The following is a 26,302-nucleotide window of genomic DNA, read 5'->3' on the forward strand; positions in this document are numbered from 1 at the left end:
ATTCAAGTTAAGAGGGGAGAAGCCTTCTACCTGTTCGAAAAAAATGAACTGTCAAAGAAACAATTGTCTTTACCTGGGAAATGAATATATTGCCTCCATAACACATCTAACCTCTGCTATCCTGATGTTTACAAAACCCCACCAATCAATCAACTTTAAGTTACCTGAAGATGGCTAGACATGTAAAATAGGGGAGACATGACATGGCTTCTAACGTATTCAGTATTTGATCCTCTTTTCCCCCCTAAACATGCACTGTAGTGATATAAAGAATTTATGATTCTATGATGTGGTATAAAAAGTGTACTAGAAAAATGTGATGGCTGAGATACTAAAAAATACCAATGCTTGAGTTAGAGGTTGTCAGCCATCCTGCTTACGCTATGATCAACCTGTATCATCATGTATTCTGTATATGCCCAAAATAATTATGGTCAAAAATAATTCTTTTCCTCCTGTAAAGTCAAAAGTCAAGCTGAACAAGGTTTGTAAGCAGCCAAAAAGCCTCTAAAATTACTTAAACCAGTACTTCTGTAGTAAAGAATATCACAACTTTCAAGTTTAGTATCTCAAGCCCTTCTGGTGCTCTGGCTCCGGCAGAATTCTTTATTCAATAGTATGGAGTTCCATTTCCAGTCCTCCCAAGATGAGACGCTTTGGGCAGGGGAATAGGGAAGGAAATGGAAAATTGCAAAAATTTTTGAGAATAAGAGTTCTCACAAAAGTTGATTTAAGAATTTTGTAAAATGTTGGGATGAGAGTGGGGACCGGCAGGGAGTCAGCAGCAAAAGGGCTGGTGGCCAGGAGCCCCACTGGGGTACAAAATATACTGGAATGATAGATCAGGTTGTGCTGGTGGGGGAGTGGCACTACATGTGAAAGAAAGTGTAGAATCAATGTAAGTAAAAATCTTATATGAACCAAACTGCTCCCTAGAACATCTATGGATTCCAGGCTCTAAAATAAGAATATAGTAGTAGGAACATATTACCAGCCACCTAACCAAATTGGTGATAGTGACTCTGAAATGTTAAGGGAGTTAGGCTATAAAAATAAAAACTTCAATAATAATGGTGATTTCAACAAACGACTGGGTTCATGTCACCTCAGGAAGGGATGCAGAGATAAAGTTTCTTGACACCTTAAATGACTGCTTCTTGGAGCAGCTGGATTTGGAACCCATAAGAGGAAAGAAAATTCTTGATTTAGTCCGAAGCAGAACGCAGGATCTAGTCCAAGAGGTGAATATAGCTGGAAAGCTTGGATATAGTGACTATAATTAAAAGGTACAGTGCCAAAAGTGAAATCCATGCAAGCTGCTTGGAAACTTTTCAAAGATCTCACAATAAAGGCTCAACTTAAATGTATACCCCCAATTAAAAATACACAGTAAGTGAACCAAAGAAGTGCTAGCATAGCTTAAAAATCAAGTAAAAGAAGCAGTGAGATAAAAAGAGGCATCAGTTAAAAAAATAAAACCTAGCGAGGAGACTAGAAAGGAGCATCAACTCTGGCAAATCAAATGTGGAAATATAATTAGGAAGGCCAAAAAAGAACTTGAAGAACAGCTAGCCAAAAGTTCAAAAGTAATAGCAATTTTTTTCAAGTACATTAGAAGCAGGGAGCCGATGAATAACCAATGGGGCCTTTGGACAATCGAGATGCTAAAGGAGCACTCAAGGATGCTAAGCTCATTGTGGAGAAACTAAATTAATTCTTTGCATCTATCTTCATGGCTGAGACCAAGAGGGAGATTCTGTCTCAGACTGAAGTGTCAGAGTAGGTTTTGGAACAAACAAACAGAAACATGTCACCAGGACAAGATGGTATTCGCCCAAAGTGTTTTTAAAGAGTTAAATGTGAAATTGCAGAACTACTAACTGTGGTTTGCAACCTATCCATTAAATCAGTTTCTGTACCAAATGACTATTAGGATAGTTAATGTGACACCAATTTTTAAAAAGGTCTGTAGAGGTGATCCTAACAAAGGCCAGTAAGTCTAACTTCAGTACTGGGCAAATTGATTGAAATTATGAAAAACAGAACTGTCAGACACATTGATAAACATAGTTTGTTGGGGAAGAGTCAACAAGATTTTTGTAAAGGGAAATCATGCCTCACTAATCTACTAAAATTCTTTGAGAGGTTCAAAAAGCACATGAACAAGGGGGATCCAGTGAATAGTGTATGTAGATTTCCAGAAAACCTTTGACAAGGTCCTTCACTAAAGGTTCTTACGCAGGGTTGGGGAACCTCAGGCCCGGGAGCCAGATCCAGCCCCCAAGGCTCAGGGATCCCCCTGCATTAGCACTCCAGCCTCCCTGCAACCCAACCACAGGGCTGGAGCATACAAAATCTACTAGCCTGAGCCCCCAGGCTCTGGTGGGTGAGGGGAATGTGAGGAGTGTCTTTTTCATTCTCAGTCAGAGTTCTCAGTTTGCTTCTCACTTGTGTGTGGCCCCGGACTGATGTTTCTGTGGGTCAGCAGCCCCAAACCCAAAAAAGTTACCCCATCCATGCTCTTAAGCAAAGAGAGGGAAGGTGCTCTCATGGAGTAGTAACTGGTTAAAAGATAGGAAACAAAGGTTAGGAATAAATGGTTAGTTTTCAGAATGGAGAGAGCTGGACAATCGTGACCTGCAGGGGTCTGTACTGGGACCTATTCTATTCAACACAGAATCACAGAACACGAGAACTGGAAAGGACCACAAGAGGTCATCAAGTCCATTCCCCTGCCCTCATGACAGGACCAAGCACCACCTAGGATCAGCCCCGATAGACATTTACCTAACCAGCTCTTCAATATCTCCAGTGATGGAGATTCTACAACCTCCCTAGGCAATTTAATCCTAAGCTTAACCACCCTGAAAGTTAGGAAGTTTTTCCTAATGTCCAACCTAAACCTCCCTTTCTGAAATTTAATCCCATTGCTTCTTCGCCTATCATTGTGGGAGAAAAATCAAATGACTCCAATTGTGTCTAAAGGGGGGACTGTGCAGGAAATCAAAACTCTCTAAAAGAAAACTGCTGTAAGGGTTAAAAAGTTTTCCAGGCCTCTCTCCCTGTAACAGAGAGAAATCAAATTAACTCTAATCAAGACCCTTACAATGCCTATCTCAAGTTCATGGATACTCCTAGTCTGTCACAATTTGTCATGTAAACCCTTATCTTTGTCACAGTTTGCCTTGTAGACTTCTCCACTCAAGTTCTGATGTGGCTTTGTGCTGTAAAACTTACTTCTAGCACTCCTGGTGTGAACAGAAACATCTCAGAGTACTTCTGCTGAGACTTTGATATGTTAAAGAAAAACAATCAACAACTGAACTGTCTGAACATACTGTATAAAGAATCCCTGAATCTGTCTCTCAGGGCTGCTTTCACTCTTGGAAGTGACAGCCTGCATGCATGCATCATAAAGTTTTCCTTTCTAGATTTCTCTCCTGCCTCACTGATTTGACCTCCGGCCTCGGACCCTTCTGGGGGCTCTGTACCCCAGGGGAATGAGATTTCCCCCACATCATCAGATGTTAAAGAGATTAATTTTTCTCCTTCTTTTAATAAACTTTTAGGTACTTGAAAAGTGCTATCATGTCCCACCTCAGTCTTCTCTTTTCCAAACTAAACAAATCCAATTATTTCACTCTTTCCTTATAAGTCATGCTTTCTAGACCTTAAATTATTTGTTGCTCTTCTCTGGACATATTCATAAATGATCTGGAGACAGGGGTAAACAGTGAGGGGGCAAAATTTGCATATGATACTAAACTGCTCAAGATAGTAAGGTCAAGCAGAATGTGAAGAGATTCAAAATGATCTGACAAAACTAGATACAGGCAGTCCCCGACTTACACGGATCTGACTTACGTCGGATCTGCACTTAAGAACGGGGCTTTTCTCGCCCCGGAGCTCGCGGGCGGCCGGACCGCCCAGAGCGCACCGGTCCCGCCACCGCGTCCTCCAGGGCGAGAAAAGCTGCTCCGGGTCTCCCTGGTGTGCCCCCCTGCTCCGGGTCTCCTTGTCCTTTGCCCCGGAGCAAAGCCGCACAGGCGGCGGGGTCCCCCGCCTCTGCGGCTTTGCTCCTGTCTCCCTGCTGTGCACAGGGAACAAACCTATAGTCCCTATTTTGTACGTAACCCGGGGACTGCCTGTAATAAATTAGGCAACAAAATGGCAGATGAAATTCAATGCTGATAAATGCAAAGTAATGCATATTGGAAAACATAATCCCAACTATATGTATAAAATGATGGCAACTAGATTAGCTGTTACCACTCAACAGTGAGATCTTGGAATTATTGTGGACAGTTCTCTGAAAGCATTCACTCAATATGCAGAGGCAGTCAAAAAAGCAAACAGAATATTTGGAATCATTAAGAAAGAGACAGAGAGTAAGATAGAGAATATCTTATTTCTTCTATATAAATAGATAGTATGCCCACATCTTGAATACTGTATGCAGATGTGGTTGCCTCAACTTCAAAAACAAAAACCAACAAAAATACAAGAACCACCGTCTCCCCTCCGCCCCTCAAAAAAAAAAAAAAAAAAAAAAAAAAAAAAAAAAAAAAAAACCCTGTCTCTGGAAAAAGTTCAGAAAAGGGCAACAAAATGTTTAGAGGTATGGAACAGCTGCTATATTAGAAAAGATTAATAAGACTTTTCAGCTTGGAAAAGAGACAACTAAGGGGGAATATAATAGATGTCTATAAAATAATGACTGGTGGGGAAGGCTCTGGACTGAGATGCAAGAGATATGGATTCAGTTCTTGTGACACTGGGCAAATCACTTAATCAGTTCCCCATCTATAAAATGGGAATATTTCCCTACCTCACATTTTTTTTTGAGGATACATTCATTAATGTTTTTAGATGTTCAAAGAGGCCCCCAGATACCAACGTGATGGGCAGGGAACAAGACCCTGAATAGAACAGAATAGATACCAGTGACAAGTATTCATGTTCAAGCAGGACACAATAAATGGTTTTTGTCATATTATTAAGGATGGCACTTTTACCTGCAAACCACTAAAAGAGGGAACAAAACACACTCCTTCAGAATCAACCACACTTTGTGCCATTCTTGATATCTCCTCTACGCTGGTGAAAAGATCTGTACAGGTGCACATAAAAGTCACATCATTAAATTATTTACTTAGAATATTTCTTTTAGTAATCTTGACTATTATAATATATGAAGAAAAGTCTATTTGGCATATATTAAGAAAACAAAACCTCCTGAATTTCAATTCCACCAGCCCCATGAAAAAAAAAAACTATCCAGCAATAAGATGACAAATCCACAACCATTTTCAAATATCCCTACCACTTTATCTCTCTCTCTATATATTAAAAAAACCTTTTCCTGTGGGACGGCAGAATGACACAGAGTGACATCATAGACTCATAGACTCATAGACTTTAAGGTCAGAAGGGACCATTATGATCATCTAATCTGACCCCCTGCACAGTGCAGGCCACAGAATCTCACCCACCCCTCTTAGAATAATCCTCTCACCTATGTCTCAGATATTGAAGCCTTCAAATCACATGACTCTGTGTCCTGCCTGCCTCCTCCCTCTCAAGTCCGACCTTGCTGCTTCCCTTTGCCACTTGGAATTGCTATTGTAAACCAAGCCTCTACTCCCCCTTCCTCCACCTCCACCCCACAGGGCTTTCAATGCCAAGAAACATGCATAGTAGCTGGCAGACCCCACATAGCAGCTGTGACAGGCTGGGTGGGAGGAGAGGGGAAAATAGTATGGTGCTCGGGAAAGCAGCTCGGGGATAGGCACTAGGAGTGGGCCTTTCAGCTGGACTTACATGCCAGCAGTGGACTCTTGCGGGCTCCCCCGCTGCTAGGGTCTTGGGGAGCCGGAGTGTGATGCTTGACCACCCAAAGTCCGGTTGCCCTCACGGAGACTTAACACAGCTACCAGAGCACTCCTGAGCTGCCTGGGGGAGCTGCTGCACCGACCTGTTTGCTCCTTGCCTTCTGCTCCTGGCAGGCGGCCCTGGGCTCTGCAGGCAGGGCTGGGGCAGTGAGCAGCGCAGACAGGACAATAAAGGAGAGAGATAGAGACAGCAGCCCTCTGCACTGCTGCTTTCCCCACCACAGCAGGCTGCAGTGCCTCGGAGCGACGGATGCACACAGCACTACCTGTGCCTCACTGCACCCCACATGGGGCATGCAGGCACGCCTGTGTCTCCCCGGGCCTGGCATGCGCCATGGTTGATGGGGGAGCTGGAGAGGAGAAAGGAACCATGCTGGTGGTGGGGCAGAGGGGGAAGGGACCCTGGCTTGAGGGGGGAGTGAGAAGGAGCCCCAGCTAATGCGGTAGGGAAGGGAGAAGGGGCCCAGGCTCGCAGTGGAAGGGGAGAGAGAAGGGGTCTGGACTGGCAGGGTGGGGGGGGGGAAGGAAAAAGGGGGCTCCAGGCTGGCATAGCAAGGGAGGGAGAAGGGGCTCAGGCTGGCATGGTGGAGGGCGGGGAGGAGGGAGACCTGGACTGGCATGGCAGGGGAGGGAGAAGGGGCCTGGGCTGGTGGGGCGGGGTAAGGGGAACCCAGGCTGGCAAAGTGTGGTGGGGGGGGGGGGGGAGAGAAAGAGCCCAGGCAGCATCTAAAGTAACATTTACTATCAAGTTACTCATCTCAAGTAACTGGTAATCAATTATCTCAAGTTACAATTCAAATAAAATTGGGCACCAGATTTAAAATATGTAAGATAGAAAGATTGGAGTTTTCAGGAAAGAACAAAAGAAATGATTAACTGTTTCTGAAAGGCCTCTAAAGCTGTGGTTCCCAACCTGTGGTCTGTGGACCCAGATGGTACTACAGGGGCCCGATCCTTACTTTCCTTTTCTACTTTTCTTTCTGTATATCAAAGAAAGTTTCTCCTGTGGAATGACAGAGTGACATCTTCACATCACTTTGGTGTCCCACAGGCTCTGATCTCGCACAGGCTCCCCTGCCTCGGACACTAGGTAGATGGGGCTGCAGGCTCACGAAAAGCACAGGGGGAGGCAGACCGTGTCCCTGGCCACCTGCCCGCTATCTCATCTCCCAAGGCGCCCTGGTGAGACCCAAGCCCAGATTGGCTCCCTCCTGCCCAGCCACGTAAAGGGCTGCAGTAATGAGTGGCACCTCTGCACGGCAGGCGGCCTGGCGACACTGACCTGAGCAGCCCAGGCCCCCTTTGCCTGGAGCTGCAGCCTCGTCCCCCTCTCCTAGTCCCAGTGCAGTTGGAGTACTAATGCTGGCTTCCCGCTGTGTGGGGGGATGGGGAAGCCCCAGCTTCACTCATGGGGAAGAATCACTCCCTCCCCCCACTGCTTCCCCGGTGCTCCCAAGTGGGGGAGGGGGTGAGAGCCGTGCCAGTTCCCCTGTGCTTGGGATATTAGTCTGAACACTAATTAGGTCCTATTAAAATCATGGTTGAGCATTTAATGTCCTTTGATAATTCCAGTGTCTGTTGTTAAATCTTGCTTTTGAAATAGGTTTGTAGACATGAATTTATTTTATTCTCAACCTGGCAAGCACCAGGCACAGGGTGAGGTGCCCAGCATCCCCTACCACCTACCACCCCATCCTCCGCCATGCCCCATGTGGCTGTGTCCTGAGCCCAGCGCCAAGCTGCCTGAGGCATCACAAAGGGGTGGCCTAGTAGTGTTCAGAGCAGCTGCCAACCCGCTGGCGCAGTTTCCTTGCTGGTTAGGTTGCCTGTTCAAGGGAGGGAGCAGGGTGTGCGTAGAAAGGGAGGAAGGGGGATACGGTGTATGTGGGTGGTGGGGTAAAGGGGAATGGTGAGGTGATATAGGAATGGAGGAAGGGGGGTGGGCAGTGTGAGGGCATGGAGGGGGCGGGGCTAGGGAAGGATGGGGTGTAGGAATGGAGGAAGGAGGTGGAGGCAGGAATTGGCAGTGTGGGGAGGGGTTAGGGAGGATGGTGGGTGTAGGAATGGAGATGGGGGTAGAGATGGAAAGAGGGCAGTGTGGGGTAGGGCAGGGTTAGGGAGGATTGGTGGATGTAGGAATAGAGGCAGAGGTGGGGGTAGGGATTAAGGAAGGGGATGTGCTGTGAGCCATGGAGCTTTAGGTGCTGGCTCTTCCTCTCATGTGGGGGAGGGGAGAAGCTAGGGCTGGCCACTGGGAAGGGGCAGGGGGAAGAGCCGGAGCTGGCACAGCTTGGGCTGGGGGGAGGGAGGAAAACCATGGTTGCTTACCCCCAGAGACAGCGGGGTTGGTGAGCATAGTGAGCAGGGGGCATAGCCCCGTAGTCGTTTCTTACTTTCCTTTTCTTTTTTCCCCCCTTACTTTTCTTTTTTTTCCTCCCACAAGGAGTGGGTCCGTGAAACTGTAATAGATTGAAAAGGAGTCCATATGCTCCAAAAGGTTGGGAACCACTGCTCCAAAGGAAATATTAAAAGAATTGAGCATGTTCAGTCAAGAAAAAAAGATGACAAACAAGAAAAAGGAATATTACTAAAAGAACAGGAATCCATTTTTTTCATTAATCAATTGGAACTAATGGGCCTGCATTTCAACAAGGAAATTTCAAGTTAGATATTACTATAGTTTTAAAAAAAAATCCTAGCAATGCAACAGGCTACTTAAAGAGACTGTGGAATTGCCACCACTGGGAATTTTCCAGGATAAATTATACCACTTACCTATTAAAGAGAAATAATGGAAGCCTAATACCTTGAACAGGAGCCAGCTAGAGAATCCTATAAAGCAGCATCTTACAGGGAACATTGCTTTATAGCATTATATATATATTAATAAGTTACTTACCTAACTTCTTAGCCCATTTTATGGTAGAGCCAGCATCTGCTGCGCTGCCTTCAGTTAAGAAGACCACCTCTTTCCCAATCTTCCAACCAACCAGTGGATACAGACCTTAAAATTTTGCACATGCGTGTATATGCACAAACATAGAAAATAAAATAAAAGTATTCAAGTCCATTAAGTGCTTTCAGGGAGATGAAATAAAACACAACAAAATGTCCTTAAACTGTATAGGTTGAACCTCTGTAGTCCGGCACTCCCTTGTCCGGCAACATCCGTGGTTTGGTATGATTCTAGATAGCTGGATGTCCACATATCATGGGTGTGGACAAGTTTCCTGCAGTCCCATAAAGTTTGTTTACAGCCACTAGTCCTTGCTCTCAGTGTTCTATGCTGTTATTTAGCTCTAATTTACCCTTAAGTGTCTTCTAATAGCCCAGTAAGCAGTGGAAGCATTGATAATGCTGCTAGACAATATTGACCTCCTGTGGTTGGGAAAATTCTCTGGTTCAGCACAGGTTAGGTCCTGAGGGTGCCAGACTAGAGAAGTTCAACATGTAGGCACAATTTTTGTCTACTTCCTTTACATTCCTTGAACATTTTGTGGGGCCTTAAAAGAAAATATTCCACCAAAAATGCAAAAGTAAACCAGACAAGAATAGTTTATTTTTAATAGAGGAGATATGAAAAGCAAACAATAATCAATTTAGAGTTACTATATCTAGTTACAAAAAAGGCCACTGAAAGAATAAAAATAACTACTAAAGAATAGATGTTTTGAGAGCTTCATGAAGCAGTTTAGGATTTTACAAAGTTAAGATTCTTGTTAGAAACATTATTTAGCATGTGGATGTTAGAAACAAAAAGTCTTAAAAGCTATAAAATTCTGCAATTTAAAATATATCTGCCCATAATTAAAGCTATTCAACGTGTACACATGATTTTCTTAAATTACAGAAGTTACTTACACAAAAAGATTTCTACAGGGTTCTGAATATTCTTAGTCCTAATATAAATCAAAAGGCTTCAGACTCCAAGCAGAAAATACACAGAGATACAGAAACATAAAACAACAGTCATGAGGGAAAAAACAGTGCCATTCACTGAAGGTACTCAAACAGTGACAAAAATATTTCTGAAAATTCATTTTTCAATATACAATTCTATGTAAGAGAAAGAGTTTCATAATTAGGATGTCTCTGTGCTTTTGCTAGCCATCTGTGGCACTGTGCTGTGAGATTTGCCTTATACAAAACAATACGAATCCCAATTTAAAATATGTACGTTAAGAGTATAAAACAAACATCATGTTCTTATGCATACGTGAAATAATTCAGTGTGTGGAGCAGTTCATTTGTTGCTAGGATGTGATTCAGTAAAAGATGGATAATTTTGTGAAAAGGACACAGTTTTGCTAATAACAGCTTCAAAAGAACAAAGAAATGCAGAAATACAATGGTAAATACAATGTGGCTTTAAATCAGTTAATTTGAAATAATAGTGTGTTCCCTGCTGAAAGTATGAAGCAGTGCTGCCTGCTGAAAGTATGAAGCTTTCAAAGTTACTGTAACATTTGGAAACTAGAAACACTTAAAAAACAACAAATAGTCTTGCAGCTCAAACTAACAAAACATGTAGATGGTATCATAAGCTTTCATGGGCAGAACCCACTTCAGATGAATGGATTTATAAGGTCCAGTTTTGAAATAAATAGGAGATGGGGGAAGAGAAGGAAAAAAAAAAGGAAACAGTCAGTCAGAGTCTCCATGCTACATGAAGCTGATAAAGAAGTTGCAAATTGTTCTTAAGTACTCATTGTTTGTTTTTTTATCTCATTAGGATGTGGAATGTAGCGGGCCATCCAGCCAATGTCTTTATTCATACCTTTGGAAACTAATCACACATGATTGAAGATAAACCTGAACATTTTTTTTCAGAGAAAGCTTAAAGACTTGAAAAAACATCAACAAATCATCATTACTTAAACTGGTAACATCAACACAAATATCTCTCATTGGATATGTTTGCAAACTGTGCAGAGTATAAAGCACAATTACAAAGAACTGGTTTAAAATGTTAATGATCTTCAAGTAATTCCCAAACTGCAAACAGTGCCTTTGTCAAACTAAAGACAGACTACACTGTTTCATACTTTATTAGTGGTATGCCTGAAGATGTCAAAGTAGGGATGTAATAGTATAGTCAATTAACCAACAAGTAAAAGTGTATAGGTTAATGATATAGATTACATACATTTCCCACCTCCCCCCAGCAGTAAATCTTTTAGCAGGCTGGCCAGCAGCCCAGCTCAGTTCTAGTTTGCACTGGGCCCAGGACCTACGCCCATTGTGGCTCTGTATTTAAAGTGTAATAAGAGCCAGGTGGGCAGGCAGCCCAGCTCAGTTCCGGCTTGCACTGAGTCTGGACAGGGGCTGCTGCCACCCTGTGCTGCTGCCTCTGTATCAGAAGCAACAGCGCAGGGTGGCAGGCAGCCAACCAATCCGTGAGGTGAACTGGATTTTAAATTGGCTCCCCTGGAGGACCAGCTCCTGCCTGGCTCCCCGCGCTGCTGCCTCTAATAGAGAGACAGCAGTGCAGAGTAGCAGGGGGCTCGCTGGGAGTGGGGCTGGAGTGCACTGACTGCCAGCCCCACCCCCAGGGACTACAAAATAGTTGAGTAACTGATAAGAACTCATGAGGTTAATCAACTATTCGATTAACTAATATTTAACATCCCTATGTCAGAGAGGAGCTGCTTTCAAAATTGAGGGAATGTGTCTACTTAACAATTCACCTGGTGTATCTAGTATTGCATAGCTTTTACTCTTATAAAGTGACTTGGTGACTGTTTAATAGACTCACTCTTTTGTAAAGCTGTGCTGGAATACATAACAGGTGAAGTATCTGAGACAACTCAAGGGACAGTCAAACATTTGTACATGGAGTGGGAGTTAGGGGTGTCAGTGGTTTACCTGGGAGGAACAATAATTTTTAGTGGAGGGCCATTCCAAGATTTTGGTAAGTGGTCAAGGGCTGCACTTTGGGGGTGGGGGACACACAGGGTCTGGGTCAGCAGGTGGGCTATAGAAGGGAGCAGGAGGGAATGTGGGGTCTGAGAGGGAGTTTGGGCGAAGGAGGGGGTTATGATCTGGGGCAGGGTGCTTGGGGTGCAGGGTCCAGGAGGGGTTATGGGTACAGGAGAGGATTCTGGCCCGGGGGAGGGGTGTAGGAGGCAGTACAAGGTGTGGGAGGGAATAGTGACCGGGGAGAAAGGGGTGCAGAGAGTTTGGGTGGTGATGTGAGGCAGGGGAATGGGGAGCAGGGTCAGGAAGAACTATGTGTGCAGGAAATTATTCTGGCCTGGGGGAAGGACATAGGTTAGGGTGCAGGGTCTGGGAGGAAGCTGTGACCTGGAGGAGGTGGGGACAGGATACAGAGGGTCCCAGACCCTGGCCCCATCCACAGAAGTGCAACCCTTGACCACTTACCAAAATCTTGGAATGGGTGGTGGCCTGGAGCACGTAGTTGGGGGAAAAATGGGGATGGGGTGCCATAAGCAGGATCTGGCTGGGAGGCACTTACCTAGGTGGCTCCCAGCTAGCAGCTCTGCAGGAACTCGAGACAGGCTCTATTCCTGACTGCTGGGTGGTCTGTTCCATGTGCCTCTGCTCCAGCATAGGGGGGGAGTGAGGAGGCTTCATTCGCTGCTCCTGCTTTCAGCAAAATGAGTCAGCTCCTATTGGCCAGAAACTGGCCAATGGAAATGGAGGGATTTTGCTAGGGGGTGGGGACAGCACACAAAGCTTTCTCCTCCCTGCCCAGACTACATAGCAATTAGCAGCGTGCTGTTTAAAGTGGCTGCTGCTGCTCTGTAGTAAGGGCACCAGCGAGGCAGCCACAGGTTGGATCCGGCCACTTGGCGGGCTCGATCTGAGCCACTAGGTGCCTCTTGCCCACCCCTGGGATAACCAGTAAACATCACCCTTACTGCGTGCTTACCAGTTACCAGTTAACCAGCAGCTCAGCTGAGCTGGAACAACTCCCCACCCACCCGCGGTGGCGCATGGTAGGCCTGCCCCAACTGGAGCAGCCCCTGCCTGTGGTGGGCCCAAGCAGCCCCCGATCTGTGCTGTGGGAGGGGGCACTTCAATCTAGCTGGGCCCACTGCACCACAGATGGGGGGTGCTCCAGCCTGTGGCAACCCTGGGGCTGTTGCTACACTTTGAAGGCAGAGGCACCTTTATTGACTTATTGAATAGTTGAAGCAAATTGCATTGACTATCGATTAACCAGTTAATCTAAATGTAACATCCCTTGAGCAAACTTCTAGAGCCAGAGCTGTGTTTTTGTTCAGAGTTATGGACAACTTCCATTCCCAAGGTATCTGTAACTCTAAGGTTCTACTATAACCTTTTATTGGAGAATGTAAGGCTGTGATGCCAGCCAAATGAACTCTCTAGTGGAACTCAGTAAAAACCCCAAGCTCTTTAGTTTTAGAATGTAGTCCAGTATGTCTGGAAGTGATGAGCTTGCTGGTGCAAAGTGACATCACACCAGCAGGAAAATCCCGTGCATTTTTGTAACTAAATGCAGCATGCAGACTGTTTTCTGCTGCACAGTAGCACTCTTTTTACTTGCTGTGAACAGGCCATTTCTATACCTGTGAACCAATGATCAGCCATGGTTTGAGATGAAGGATTCTGAGACTGAAGTGAAGGCTCTTTCCACACTTCTGGGAGAAGAGCAGTGGTGGAGGATGATAAATGAGAACAGGTAAGGAAACTATGTTTGTCTGGGCCACATTGGAACAATCAAAATAACTCTGGCCCAGACCTTTTTATTTTGTGTAGAAGTATGGATATCAGAGGAGCCTGAGGGCTTGCATACAGAAGACCCAACAACCACTGCAAATGAAAGGCATCACCCAGGGAGTGGTGACGCAGCCCTGCTCTGGGACAAAACTGGGTGTATTTCTGAGGTGTGCCCCATTTCAGATTACATGAAGCACCCATTCATGGTTTCAAACAAGTGCCTGCTGTCTATGTCCCTGGAAGGTAAGGTGCCCTATTGACAATCTGATTGCATATAATCTCCAAAATCCACTTGTCCATAGCAAGGGACTTCAAAGCTTACTGGAAGTGGTAAAGGTGGCTGCTGAAGGGAAGAAGGCAAGTGAAATGCTGCAGCCGGTAAGAAAGAGAATGGCAACTCGGGACCTCGATGATCCCATTAAAATTAATACTTTGATGTGGCAGGTTGTGAAGTTGAAGGCTAGGATGAAGGTAGTATCCTACTCTAGAACTTCTGTCTCATGGGACGAGGTTCATACTGCTTCTATGAGCTCAGTAACTGGGTGGGATGAGATCTCTGTGCTGTCTGGGACCTACTAAATTCTCTCTTCTGAGCTGGTGTGTAGATTCCCAGAGATTCTAAAATGGCCCTGGAATCTTTTAATGTATAGAGATTCATTAGTGTTGTCTGCAAACAACTTAATGTCATCAAAAGGGAGGTCTTCTATCCTAGTCTGGACCTCCTTTGGAAATCCTGAGAAGTGTAGCCAGGAGGCTCTCCTTATTACTACCTCCACAGAAGTTGAAGGAGTGGCAGTATCAAGAGAGTCAAGAAAAGTCTGTTGAGAAATCATGGCAAGCAGTTAGTCTTCTGCAATAATTGCCTGGAACTGTTCTCTGTGTTGTCAGCAAGGATGCATCTATACTGCATCATAGCTTAACATAAGATAAGCAATTCACATTGCTCAATTTGCGTATCTTATTTCGATCTAGCTTATTTTGTAATTTGGTGCTGTCTACACAATACGAAATTTCAAAGTAACCCACTAACGTCCCTTACTCTTTATGGAATGAGGTTTACAGGGATGTCGGAATAGTGAGCCTGTTATATTTTTAAATAATGGGCTTGCTGTGAAGACACAGGATAGCTATTTTGGGGTACTCTGGGATCCTGAAATAGTGTTGCAGTGTAGACATAGCCCTTATGTTCAATAAACGAGTTCAGCTTGGTATAATTTGTGTTTTTGTTCTTTGTCATTAAGCCAGAGGTAGCTGGAAATTCTAAACTGTAAAGTAACTGAGGAATAAGATTGCTTAACAAAGAGGTTGAGACGCTTATGATTTTTATTACAAGCCATAGATTTAGTGTAGAGCTGCCTTCCATGTTTGTTAACCACCTCACCTTCCAAGGAATTAGGGGATGGGTGAGCAAATACAAATTCTGGCTCCTGAGGAAGAGCGTAATATTTCTGTCTGCCCTTTTGCACGTGGGAGGAATTCAGGCCAAAGTATGTGAGATGACCGTTGTAGGACCCAAGAGTGCCTTTTTGACTGACAGGCAATATGGGCAGAGGAGGCTGCATGGAGAATACTGAGCAGCTTATCATGCACTTCTTTAATCTCCACCAGGGTGATCTGTAAAGAATTTGCAACCCTCTTGATGAGATCCTGAAACTACTTAAAACTGTAAGAATGGTCTGGAAAACACTTAGCCCTGCCATGAGTGCAGGGGACTGGACTAGATGACCTTGAGATCCCTTCCAGTCCTATGAATCTAGGTGGCATTTGGGGATGAAGAAATGTTTCATGTAGGAAAATCTTGTCAGCCCTGGCCTCTTATTCCTCAAAGGTCTCTGCCTGAGACTTTGGTCTCTTGGAAAGATAGGGTGAGAAGGGTTGTCTATATCTGTCAACAGCAGATGTTGAGACCCCATAGGAGTGGTGCAGAAAGCCTTGCATAGATATTTGGAAGATTAAGTCAAAATCTTCATCAGAATCCTCCCCCTCTAATGTCATTCAGTAACAGTGGGGCAGAAGAAGCAGATTGTGGTACACTATCAGTACTGGATGGGTGTCCAGAGATCTGGAGACTCCTGGTATTGAAGAAATGTGAGGTAACACCATTGGTACCAGACAGGTATGTCCAAAGACTTGGAATTTCTGGGTACAAAGCAGAGTTTGCATATGAGCAATGGTTAATCAGGAGTCTCTGACGCTGTGAAGAATCCAGGGAAACCTCAATTCTTATGGTACTGATAGGGTCAGTATCATGGCCTGGGAATGAGCTTAGTAACAGTAGCTAAGGGAGTTAACAATACCATGAGTTTTGAACATTTTGGAGAGAATCTGGTCACAGTTCAAGCCCTCTTTTTCATCTTTTTCAGTACCACAGTAGAGCTCTTCTTGATGACACGGTCTTCCTGTTGGTACCAATGGTCTCTTGAAGTCCGATACTTAAGCGTCTGTGAGCTTACAGAGTTCTTGGTACCAGAGGAACCAGCAGCCTTGTGGGTACAATACTGGAGACCAATGGGACATGGGAGAGATGATGACAAACTTCTTTGAGCTTGATTCCGTATCTGGAGAACTCAGGTCTTTGGAAGACTTGAGAGGAATCTTGTTCTCTCTCTCAGATGTCCTTGAAGAGTGCGGCTCAGAGACAGAAAAAGCAGCTGACTTCCTTTGAGACTGGCATGCAGGAGGATGCTCCTGGCCTGGATCAGAGACAGGATGCAATCTCTCCATTGTAAGGAGTGAAATTTTGTCTCTAGATTTGAATACCAGATAGAGGTTACACTTTTGAGAAATACAAGTTTCTCTGAGACCATAGATGGGATCAAATGGACACTGCTATGAGAAATCTCTGACTGAAGGTGATGGGGGCACTTCTAAGCATACTTAGAAGGGAGCACATACAGGGACACCATTCAAAGAAGAAAATGCCCTTCATTCCTTTAATTCCAAAAGCAGCAAAAAATTCAAGACAAAACCTATTTTTAACCTTGTTGCAATCATCTTTAAAAAACAGGTAAAAAAAATGATAAAACAGTTTTAAATGCCAAAATTTACCTGCCCTAGACGTGTGAAGTTGGTTCCCAGTGTTAACATCCCAAAAGGTACCTGTTCCCATGGTTATTTTAACATCTCCTGCATGAAAGCAGCATTGTCCAAACATGGCTGCCTGCTGGTCAGCTACCTACAGTGCAAACAAACATACCAATTACTAACAGCAGCTAAATTTTGATGCATAAGATTTCCCCCATCTTCAAATACATATATTTCACACTTTAGAATAATCATATTCATATATTTCCTTTTCTGAAAAAGTAACAATGATAAAATACAAATTCTTTTATATATGGCAGTTTTGTTTTTGATTTTCAAGTCTCTTTCAAGTTCAAGACTTTCAACTCTCTTATGTTAATCATAATGGACCAAATTCTACCATCTTTGCTTACACTGTAGATTTCAGCAGTACTACTAGCAGTATAAAGTACTATTCAAACAATGGCTGAGACACATCCCATGGTAAGTGTCTACTTAAATAGAACGCTGCTTATCATCAATATCTGTTAGAACTGGTATAAAAAATAAGCCAAATCTAAACTGTTTTGAAAAAGCTAATGGCCAAAGTTCCCTGTCCTATGCAACATATCTAAATAATTATCCTTTATTCTATACAGGCAGTCCCCGAGTTACGCGGATCCGACTTATGTCGGATCCGTACTTACGAACGGGGCTTTTCCCACCCCGGAGGATGCGGGCAGCGGGACCGCCCAGACGCGCCGTGGTCCCGCCGCCCGCGTCCTCTGGGGCGAGAAAAGCTGCTCCGCGTCTCCCTGGTCTGCTGGGGGAGAGGTCCCCAGCAGACCAGGGAGACGCGGAGCAAAGCCGCCTAGGAGCGGCGCTACTGGACCAACCCAGCAGCACCCCAGCTGCTCTGCCCCAGGTGTCCCCAAGTCAGCCGCTGCTGAAACTGACCAGCAGCTGACTACAGGAAGCTGGAGGCAGAGTTTCTCTGCCCCGGGCTTCCTGGAATCAGCCGCTGATCAGTTTCAGCAGCTTCTGACTTGGGGACACCTGGGGTAGAGCAGCTGGGGTGCTGCCGGGTTGGTCCCCGCAGCTCCGAGGTGCGGTGCTGCGGGGACCTACCCGGCAGTGTCCCAGCTGCTCTGTCCCAGGCGTCCAGATTCAGCTGCTGTTGAAACTGATCAGCGGCTGATTCCAGGAAGCCCGGGGAAGAGAAACTCTGCCTCGGGCTTCCTGTAGACAGCCGCTGGTCAGTTTCAGCAGCGGCTGAATCTGGACGCCAGTTCCAACTTAAGTACAAATTCAACTTAAGTACAAACCGACAGTCCCTATCTTGTACGTAACCCAGGGACTGCCTGTATAAGTTATAAACAACAACTTATCCTCTTCCAAGCAATCTTCCACTTCTGGGAAAATCAGATCAATATGATGAGCTTTGTAAGGCTTGGTTACAAAGCTTTTTGATATGTTTTTAATAAAGTGCAGAAAAATTTGCATTTATTTTGTACCACAGCAATCACTTGTCTAGTTTTTGATATACAGCTTCCTACCTCATTTTTTTTCTTCCTCGTACTTCAGTTTTTCTCATTTAAATCAAAATTATATACAAGATGATTTCACCAGAACCAATGCTCCATTTACTAAGCAGCTTACTGCACCTAAATCATTTAGCAAACTGAAAATTCTGCAACAATTTCAAGTAAAAGTTCAAAAATGGAGGTTTTAAAATGAATTAATTGTGAAAATGAGTAACACAATCAGTAAATTATATCCTGAGTTATTTTAATATTAGATTCAATCAAAAACTCAATTCTCTTCATTTTATTTTATTCAGTTCCCAACTTTCAATATGCCACTCCATTTTTCCTTCTTTTTTAAATACACAGTATTAACAAAAATACTGCAGAAGCATTCAAGGGAAAAGTTTGATGTTTTGGCACATGACAAATGGAACAGTAATGGTTTTTAGAATATCAAAACACAGAGGTGGTCATTTGTGTTCCCCTTTGTGGGTAGGGACGACATAGTTGAAGTTTTGAAGTGTTTAACTTTTATTTCTCTGACCCCAACCTCTAACCACCTCCCCAACTGACCCCTTAACAGTCCACAACTGTCTCCAACAATAAGCAAATTACTTTTAGAAGGAAACTTCCAGCTAATCAGTGAAACAGTTACCAAAACTGACATTTAAACTAGCTTCAGGGATTACACTCCACTGAGATGAATGGCAGTTGTTGGATATAATTTTTTACAATCAGCTCATATTTTATTTACAAATAGATTTTCTACAGTATTTGTTATCTCACAAACAGTAATGGATTTCACCAGCCCTATAGAGGTAGTGAATTATCATCCCTACTTTATGTCCTGACCATATGTCCTGATTTTTCAGGGACTGTCCTGAATTTGAATACTCTGTCCTAGTGCCCCATCAAGTAGTGATATGTCCCAGAAAGCCCTGCCAGACATTTCACTACTTGATGAGGAGGTACCAGGAAGGTTCAGGGGTAAGGAAAGGTGCCAGGGATTTCTGGGGGCAAAGCAGAAGGGAAGACACATGGAGGGGTGGGATGGGCACCAGAGGTCAGAGGCAGGGCAGGTGGGTAGAGGGAGGTGTTAGAAGAGGGAATGGGGAGGGGCAGCTACAAATGATCAGAGTGGGGCTAGAGGAGGAGTAGACACAGGGGGAAGAGAAGAGTTGGTGCAGGGGACAGGGGCAGGTCCCCAAAGGGCTGAGTCAGGACACCTGAGGAGTGTGAGGGGTGGGGGGTAGCACCAAGCATCGGAGGAGCAGATGAGGGGACGGTGGGAGACATGGCAGCGGAGGGAAAAAGGAGAGGTTTATAAGATATTTATTAATAACTTGGATGCCACAGTGGCACACAGCTGAACAAGTGCACGTGAACTCAATACTGGTGCACAAGACAAAATTCACTCCGCTCATGGGAGGAAAATCTCAGAGGGAACATTTCCCCAGCATCTCACCCCAGAGTTAATGCAATGTAAATTGAATTAATTCTATTGCAGGATAGTTGCATGTGAGAGTCCTATGGGGGCCAAACTCATTCCTATTGGTAGGATGATGGTGGAAGGAACTCTTAGAGAGGTTACACTACACCCTTTACTTCTGATCATGTGACCCTGGCAGTACTACCTCCAGGGGTGGGACTTCTTGTGACAGGGGGCATGGCTAATGTGTCCGTACTTTTGGTTTAGAAAATATGGTCACCATATGTATGGGGAACTAATGTACAGAGAAAATAAAGCTCTACTGCATCAAGGAAACCCGTGAGCACAGTGTCTTTTCCACCCATCTTGAATCCAAAAGGAGTTATGATAGGTAGAACCCATTGCCGGATCAGGGCCTACAACACTGACTTAGAAAACGACCCTGATCTCATAAGTCCTAATTCAATGCCTCAAAGGTTATGTTCCCTCTCTGGATGGTTTGCTTCAGAACCACAAGGGTTAGAAACTTTTCCTTTGTTCTCCATGAAAACAAACGTCTTGGAGCAAAGTGGAATTTTAGAAAACACAGGTAACACAGATAAACTAATAATTATAAATACAGACAAGAGTATTTACAAAAAAATCCCACTATTCACTCAAATAAAAAAATAATTAAAGATTTTCACTCACCAAGGCCACTATTGGAATAGGCACCCCAAATATTTCAGCATCAACTGAACCAAAGCTGTGACTTAAAATAAATGTTAAAAAAAGTCACTGCACTGACAATTTTAGAAATTAAAAAATGTAATTTAAAATAAGTCCTCAACATACACAATGCTACTAGTTTTTAATATTTACATAAATCATGAAGCTATTATTTTATCTTTTCCCTACCAATTTGGACCTACAAATCAGTCAAAAATGTGCAACTACAAATATCTACAATTTAAATTATCTTTGGCTTCATTTAATATATTACTTTTTAATATCTTCAGAGATTTGTTACCTTTTTCTAACAATAATTTTCAGATGTTACATTTTTGTTTAGATTCTGCCTGCATACATACTTTGTGTCCTCCACTGCAGGATATATGGATATCGGTATTGAAAATAATTTGTTCAAAAGAGAACTCCAACACATCTGAAACAACAGAGAAATTTTAAAAAAAGGTAGCCAGTCTCAAAGAACAATCCATAACATGATTTTCATAGATTCATAGTAGGGAGGTCAACATATAGTTGGACTAAACGATTAACCAATAAGCCTGGATTTATCGCTTAATCCTATCAACCACAGAGGGCGAAGGGCGCACGCAGGAACTGGTACATGCAGGAAGTCAGCTTTCAAAACACCTGCTTCCCCCCACAGAGGCAGCAGGAGGTGGGGGAGATGCAGAAGCTGGTATTTGGGGGGCTCATTGGCTCTGTGGACCACCTCCCCTGCTGCCTCTATCAGTGTGGGAAGGTGGGGAGAGACAAGGGAGGCTGCCATGGAGCGGCCCTTGTCTGCGGTGGGCCCAGGTGCTGCCTCTGTCTGCTGGTCTGCACAGGGAGCCCATTTTCTAATCCCTGATACAGAGACAGCAGCGTGAAGTGGCAGGGGGCTCCCTGGAAGTGGGACTAGGAGAGCACTGGTTGACATTCCCTGACACCAGGGTCTACTGAATAATCATGTAACTGCTAAGTTTAGATGGTTACATTATTATTAAATTAATCTAAATCTAACATCCCTAATTCATACCTGAAATGGCTCAAAAACCCCTGTTGAACTGGCATTGGAATAGTCTGTTGCATACACAGAACCTAAAAACAAGGAATAAATAAGATTTTTAATGCCTAACTATTCAGAAGCTTCAGAGGTCTAGATGAGTTACTACTCTGTAACTGGAAAAACTTAAAAAACAACAAATAGTCTAGTAGCACCTTAAAGACTAACAAAACATGTAGATGGTACTATGAGCTTTCATGGGCAAAACCCACTTCTTCAGATGACAGGAGTATTAAAAGTCCAGATCCAAGAATAAATAAGGGAAGGGGTGGAAATGGGGGAAAGGAGGGAGAAAATAGGAGAAAAAAGACTGCAAATAGATTTTTCAAGTTACAAGACGCTGATAAGAACAATTAGCATCTCCGTTGGTTGGTTAGGTCATTAGGATGCGGAAGGTAGTGTGTGAGCTAGCCGATATCTCTGTTCATTCCAATCTGAAAAGAATTAAACTTGTACATGAAGTTAAGTTAGAACCCTTGCCTGTGTATTTGGCTTGTGGAATTGGCCTGAAATAAAATGGGGACTTGGAGATCCATTAATGAGTGTCCAGGCAGATTAAAGTGTTCTCCAACAAGTTTGTGTGTGTGGCCTTTTCAGATATCTGATTTGTGTCCATTAATTCTTTCCCATAGAGACTCTCCAGTTTGGCCATATACATGGTAGTGGGGCATAGTTGGCATAGATCACATTAGTGGATGTGCAGTTAAATGAGCCTCTGATTTGGTGGCTGATGTGGTTGGGTCCAGTGGTGAAATCTCTATTCTATCTCAATCAGATAATGACCTTATTTTACCTACACGCAGTTAACCAGAAGTGGAACGACACTCCTAAGCTTGGCAAGCCAGTCAACTGACAGATCAAATTATGTCAACTAACTGTCTAACAAAAGTAAATTATTATAGCAACAATATCCTGACATCAGTAAAGCAGCCTACTGTTTTGACACACACCCTACCCCAGTGTTTCTCAACCAGTGGTACGAGTACCCTTAGGAGTACTTGAGAGAAGTCTGGGGAGTATGTCAACAAACTGAAATTTGGAGAAAACTGAATTTTTGTTTTAAGTTTTACAGTGTTTTATTATTTTTGTACTTTTTACATCCAAAAATTTCATCGCCCACCTGGCTATAATTAAGTTGTTTAAACAAATGTGTTGCAACAGTAGAAAAAAGTTGTGTGTGTGTGAAAACTGTAGGTACTGGGGGGTACTTATAATTTTTTTTTTTAAAAAAAGGGGTACTTTATAAAAAAAAGGTAGAGAAACACTGCCCTAACCTAAAGGGCTATCAACCTAAACTTAACTTCTGTAGGTTTATCAAGTTACTCAGAAGGCAGTGAAAGAAGAAGGTACATTTTCATTAAAATTCCTCCCCCAAAACAAAGTGACTATTATGCACAACCATTACACTACTTGTTAAGCTGGCCTGCTGCCAACTTAACGTAAGTTAATTTTAAAATAAATTTTAGTGGCTATGTGTTTGTTTAATTTTGTTTCTCTCTTTTTTAAACAGTTCAGTCTTGAATAACGTTCACCATTTAAATGCCAACTTAACAGTACTTTAAAAAGTAATAATTATTCTATAATTTTCCAGTACTTAATTTCATTGTGTTTTAAACTTTTCTGAGTTAAAATAATGGAGTTAATTAACTTGTTTTTGAAAGAGTCTATTGGACTATTGAACACCATGAAGTCTTACTCTTTTTTCTTACTGTTCTAATTAATTAGCTCTTCAAAATATTTGACCATTTTTGACATTGACAACTTTTGACCAGTCAACTGACCAGGTATTTTTGGACCCGTCTAATGCCAAATCCTACATATTCCATTTATTGCCATATTAAATTACCATATATCATGATTACAGGAGTATGTCAAGGCTGAATCATGGGCAGCCAGAACAAACAATGAGAGCTGGAGTTCACAGTCAGGAATTAAGAGTCAGGATTCCAGGATATCAGAAACAGGAGACAAATTGGAGACCAGAACCAGAAGTCAGCGATCAAGAGCCAAGCCAGGCCATGACACGAGAAGTCAAACCGGAGGAGCAGAAGCTGGAAGCCTAAGGCACACAGCCCAAAGAAGGGTGGATCCCAGTTTGAACGGCTTCCTGTTCTTGGTTTAAATAAAGCAAGCAAACCTTTTGGCTGCTTTGGGACTCCATCAGTGATACACCAGAGAAGCTTCAAACTGGGCTTGGCTTTATGAACCCTGGGTCAGCAGCTGTGAACAGACTACCAAGTGGGGAGTTCAAGCGTGGGAGCTTCTGTGGACCTGGGTTCAAAACTCATACTGCACTCTCTCTCTCTTGGTGTCAAATCTCACACCCTTACCTAACCTGGGTGGAATTTTGCAATTCTCCTATTCTTAGACTTGACCCTGGGCTACTAAACCCTGTGTATCCCACCATTCTTACCCTGAAGGTCTCACTGAGCTCAGGCACCTGTGGTTCTTCCCTTAGGCAGTGGGTGAGCACTGGTATATAGTGATCAGACAACCTTCTTAAAACAAAAGTATTATTTACATGTGCAAACAAGACTTACAGGAATAAAGCTTTCAGATTACATATATTTTAAAACAAAACAGTCTACAAACATGTCTATCTTACCTAAAGCCTTACTATCCCCTTTGATGGCAACTTAGGCAAGGCCTGTGTCTCCCACTGGTTCCCCCAAACAACTACGGTCTCTTTTTCTTGAGGGGATCTTGTTTTAAAACCTGGTTACAGTTTTGTTCCTTTTTGTCATGAGGCTTTTCCTGCCATCAAAGCTAAAAATTTTAGCAAGGTACCTTAATAAGTCAAGTGTTTGCCAAGGTAGCTCTCTTGAGCTTCTTTTATTTTCTGCCTATTTTTTGGGACAGCCCCACCCTGAGGTAAAACAATATGTTCATACAGCAAATATGCCAGAAATCAGAACAACATTCAGTATTCATAAGTAGCCCAAATCCATCATACTGATGTGGCAGTTAGGCTCTTTGGAATAAAGATAGGGGGATGCATTCAACATCTTTGCTTAGATTTAAAATATGTATTGTTTATCCAGTGCTTGCAAACTCACCTTTGGTGAGTTTATATAATAGCCATGTGTCAATTGTTCCAAAACAGCAATTATTTGTATTGACTGCTTGTTGCACCTGAAAACCAAAAAACAAACAAAGAAAGTGTATTCAGTGTGGATCTGAAGAAAGGAATGCTTTCCCCCCCCCCCCGTTCCCAAATATTTAACTGAGGGACAATACTATGCATGTCCCAGAAAATAATGTTCTAATTGGCAACATTTCTTCTGGGAAAAGGGTAATAATAAGAGGAAGCCCTATTGCCAGGCACGTGACAATACCATTTTTCCTCTGCAGCACAGCAGACAACTCCTAACCGCCACGTGCCTGGTCTGCATAAGAAAGTTAGGTTAACATAAACTGCCTTGCATGGACCTGATTAAGTGTAGACACATGCACAAATTTGTGTCTCATCCATATCTGTATCCTGTTAGTCTAACACTACTTCCCCAAGTGGCCACGGTGAACGTATGGAGGTCAATGCAATGGAAGTGTAGACACTGTATTACTTACATTGACCCTGTCTTCCACCAGTTGTCACACAATGCCTAATGCTGACTGCTCTGGTCACAACTGTGAACATCATGGCCCAAGGGTCACAGAGATCAGAAGGCACCCCTGTTTTTTACAGCCCTGAGACTTTTTCAAATGCCTTTTCCTGACTCTCCAGCTTGACAAACATAACTAGCATCTCACCATGGTTGTATGTCACTTGTTAACTGACCACGCCAGCTACCTGCTCAAGATACACTCAAGATTTGCATTAACAGGAAATATTTCCTGGGCCTGTGGAGAGAACAGGCTGTACAAGAACAGCTATTGACCAGCTGTATTAATGTTAACATTCACAAATAAAATGCATGGGGGACACTGGAGGAGGAGTATGACAGGAACCAGCAGCAGTACTGAGTGAAAGCAAAGGAACTGTGTCAGGCATACCAGTAGCCCAAGGAGTACAATAGTCAATCCAGTTCAGAGCAGCCAACCTGCTGCTTTTACAAAGACCTGCAAGCTATGCTTGGCAGAGACCTCTGTTACCTAGCAGACTTCCCTATGTCTCCCTAAGAAGCCCAGGTCACAAGCCCCTGCCAAGAATAGCAAGGAAGAAAAGGTGGTGGAGGAGGAAAAAGGAGGAGAATGGAAGACATGCAACCAGAAGATCAGTGCCCTATACTCATAATTTCTTGCAACTAAGCAACTCCCTCATTTTCCTCACTGCAAATGAGCCATTCTGACTTTGGCTGGTGTCGAGAGTGGGATCATGCACAAGCACTTGGAAGCAGAAGACAATAAGCATGTCTTGTTTAAAATTGTAGGGGAGCAAGGAAAAGGACTTCAGAATCATAACTTTTGGTTTCTGTTGTGACTACACAGATGGGTATTTGTTTGCAGCTACTACCATTCCAGTTTTGAGAGGCTCCCCCTCCACACTCACAGAATGCTTGAGCCAGATAAGGAGGAGGAAGAAGGGGACTCGGGATGACATGTTCAATGAGATCTTACAAGCCAGTGCTGCATCAAACTCTGAGCATCATCTGGAGGGTGTACACTGCAGACAGCCTACAGAAAGAAAGAGCAGACAGGATAAAGGTCCAGGATTCTAGCAGAAAAAGGAAAGGGAAATGAATCAAGACATCATGGGGCTTCTCTAGCTGCACAGAGATGCTGCAGACACTTGGGGACATGTAGGTTCAACAATACCAAGCTCGCTTTCCTTTGCAGTCCATGGAAAACCCCATCATAGCTCTTTACTACAACCACCTTCAGCACGCCACATGGCATGTGAGGCCACATCCCCTCTTCTATCTCTCCAGCCTTTAAGGATAACCACAGTTTCACATACACTGACTTGTGAAAGCGATAGTTGTTCATGTAGGTAAAATGAATGTTCTTTCCCATTGTTAAACTCTGTTCAAATACATTA

At 43.5% G+C, this 26,302-nt stretch overlaps 1 protein-coding gene across 4 annotated transcripts in view; it reads right to left on the reverse strand.

Annotated features, from left to right (window-relative positions):
- Nucleotides 1-26,302, reverse strand: part of GK5 (glycerol kinase 5) — a 66,847-nt gene that overhangs the window by 11,774 nt on the left and 28,771 nt on the right. For all 4 annotated transcript variants that reach the window (XM_075937655.1, XM_075937653.1, XM_075937652.1 and 1 more), the window contains 7 exons: nt 24,381-24,456; nt 21,298-21,359; nt 20,624-20,697; nt 20,244-20,304; nt 16,644-16,770; nt 8,791-8,895; nt 5,016-5,110 (listed from right to left, as the gene is read on the reverse strand). In XM_075937655.1, coding sequence (XP_075793770.1) covers nt 5,016-5,110; nt 8,791-8,895; nt 16,644-16,770; nt 20,244-20,304; nt 20,624-20,697; nt 21,298-21,359; nt 24,381-24,456 — 600 coding nt within the window. The remainder of the gene's footprint in view (nt 1-5,015; nt 5,111-8,790; nt 8,896-16,643; nt 16,771-20,243; nt 20,305-20,623; nt 20,698-21,297; nt 21,360-24,380; nt 24,457-26,302) is intronic.

This window comes from Pelodiscus sinensis, chromosome 10 (genome assembly GCF_049634645.1).
Source record: "Pelodiscus sinensis isolate JC-2024 chromosome 10, ASM4963464v1, whole genome shotgun sequence".
Lineage (NCBI taxonomy): Eukaryota > Metazoa > Chordata > Testudines > Trionychidae > Pelodiscus > Pelodiscus sinensis.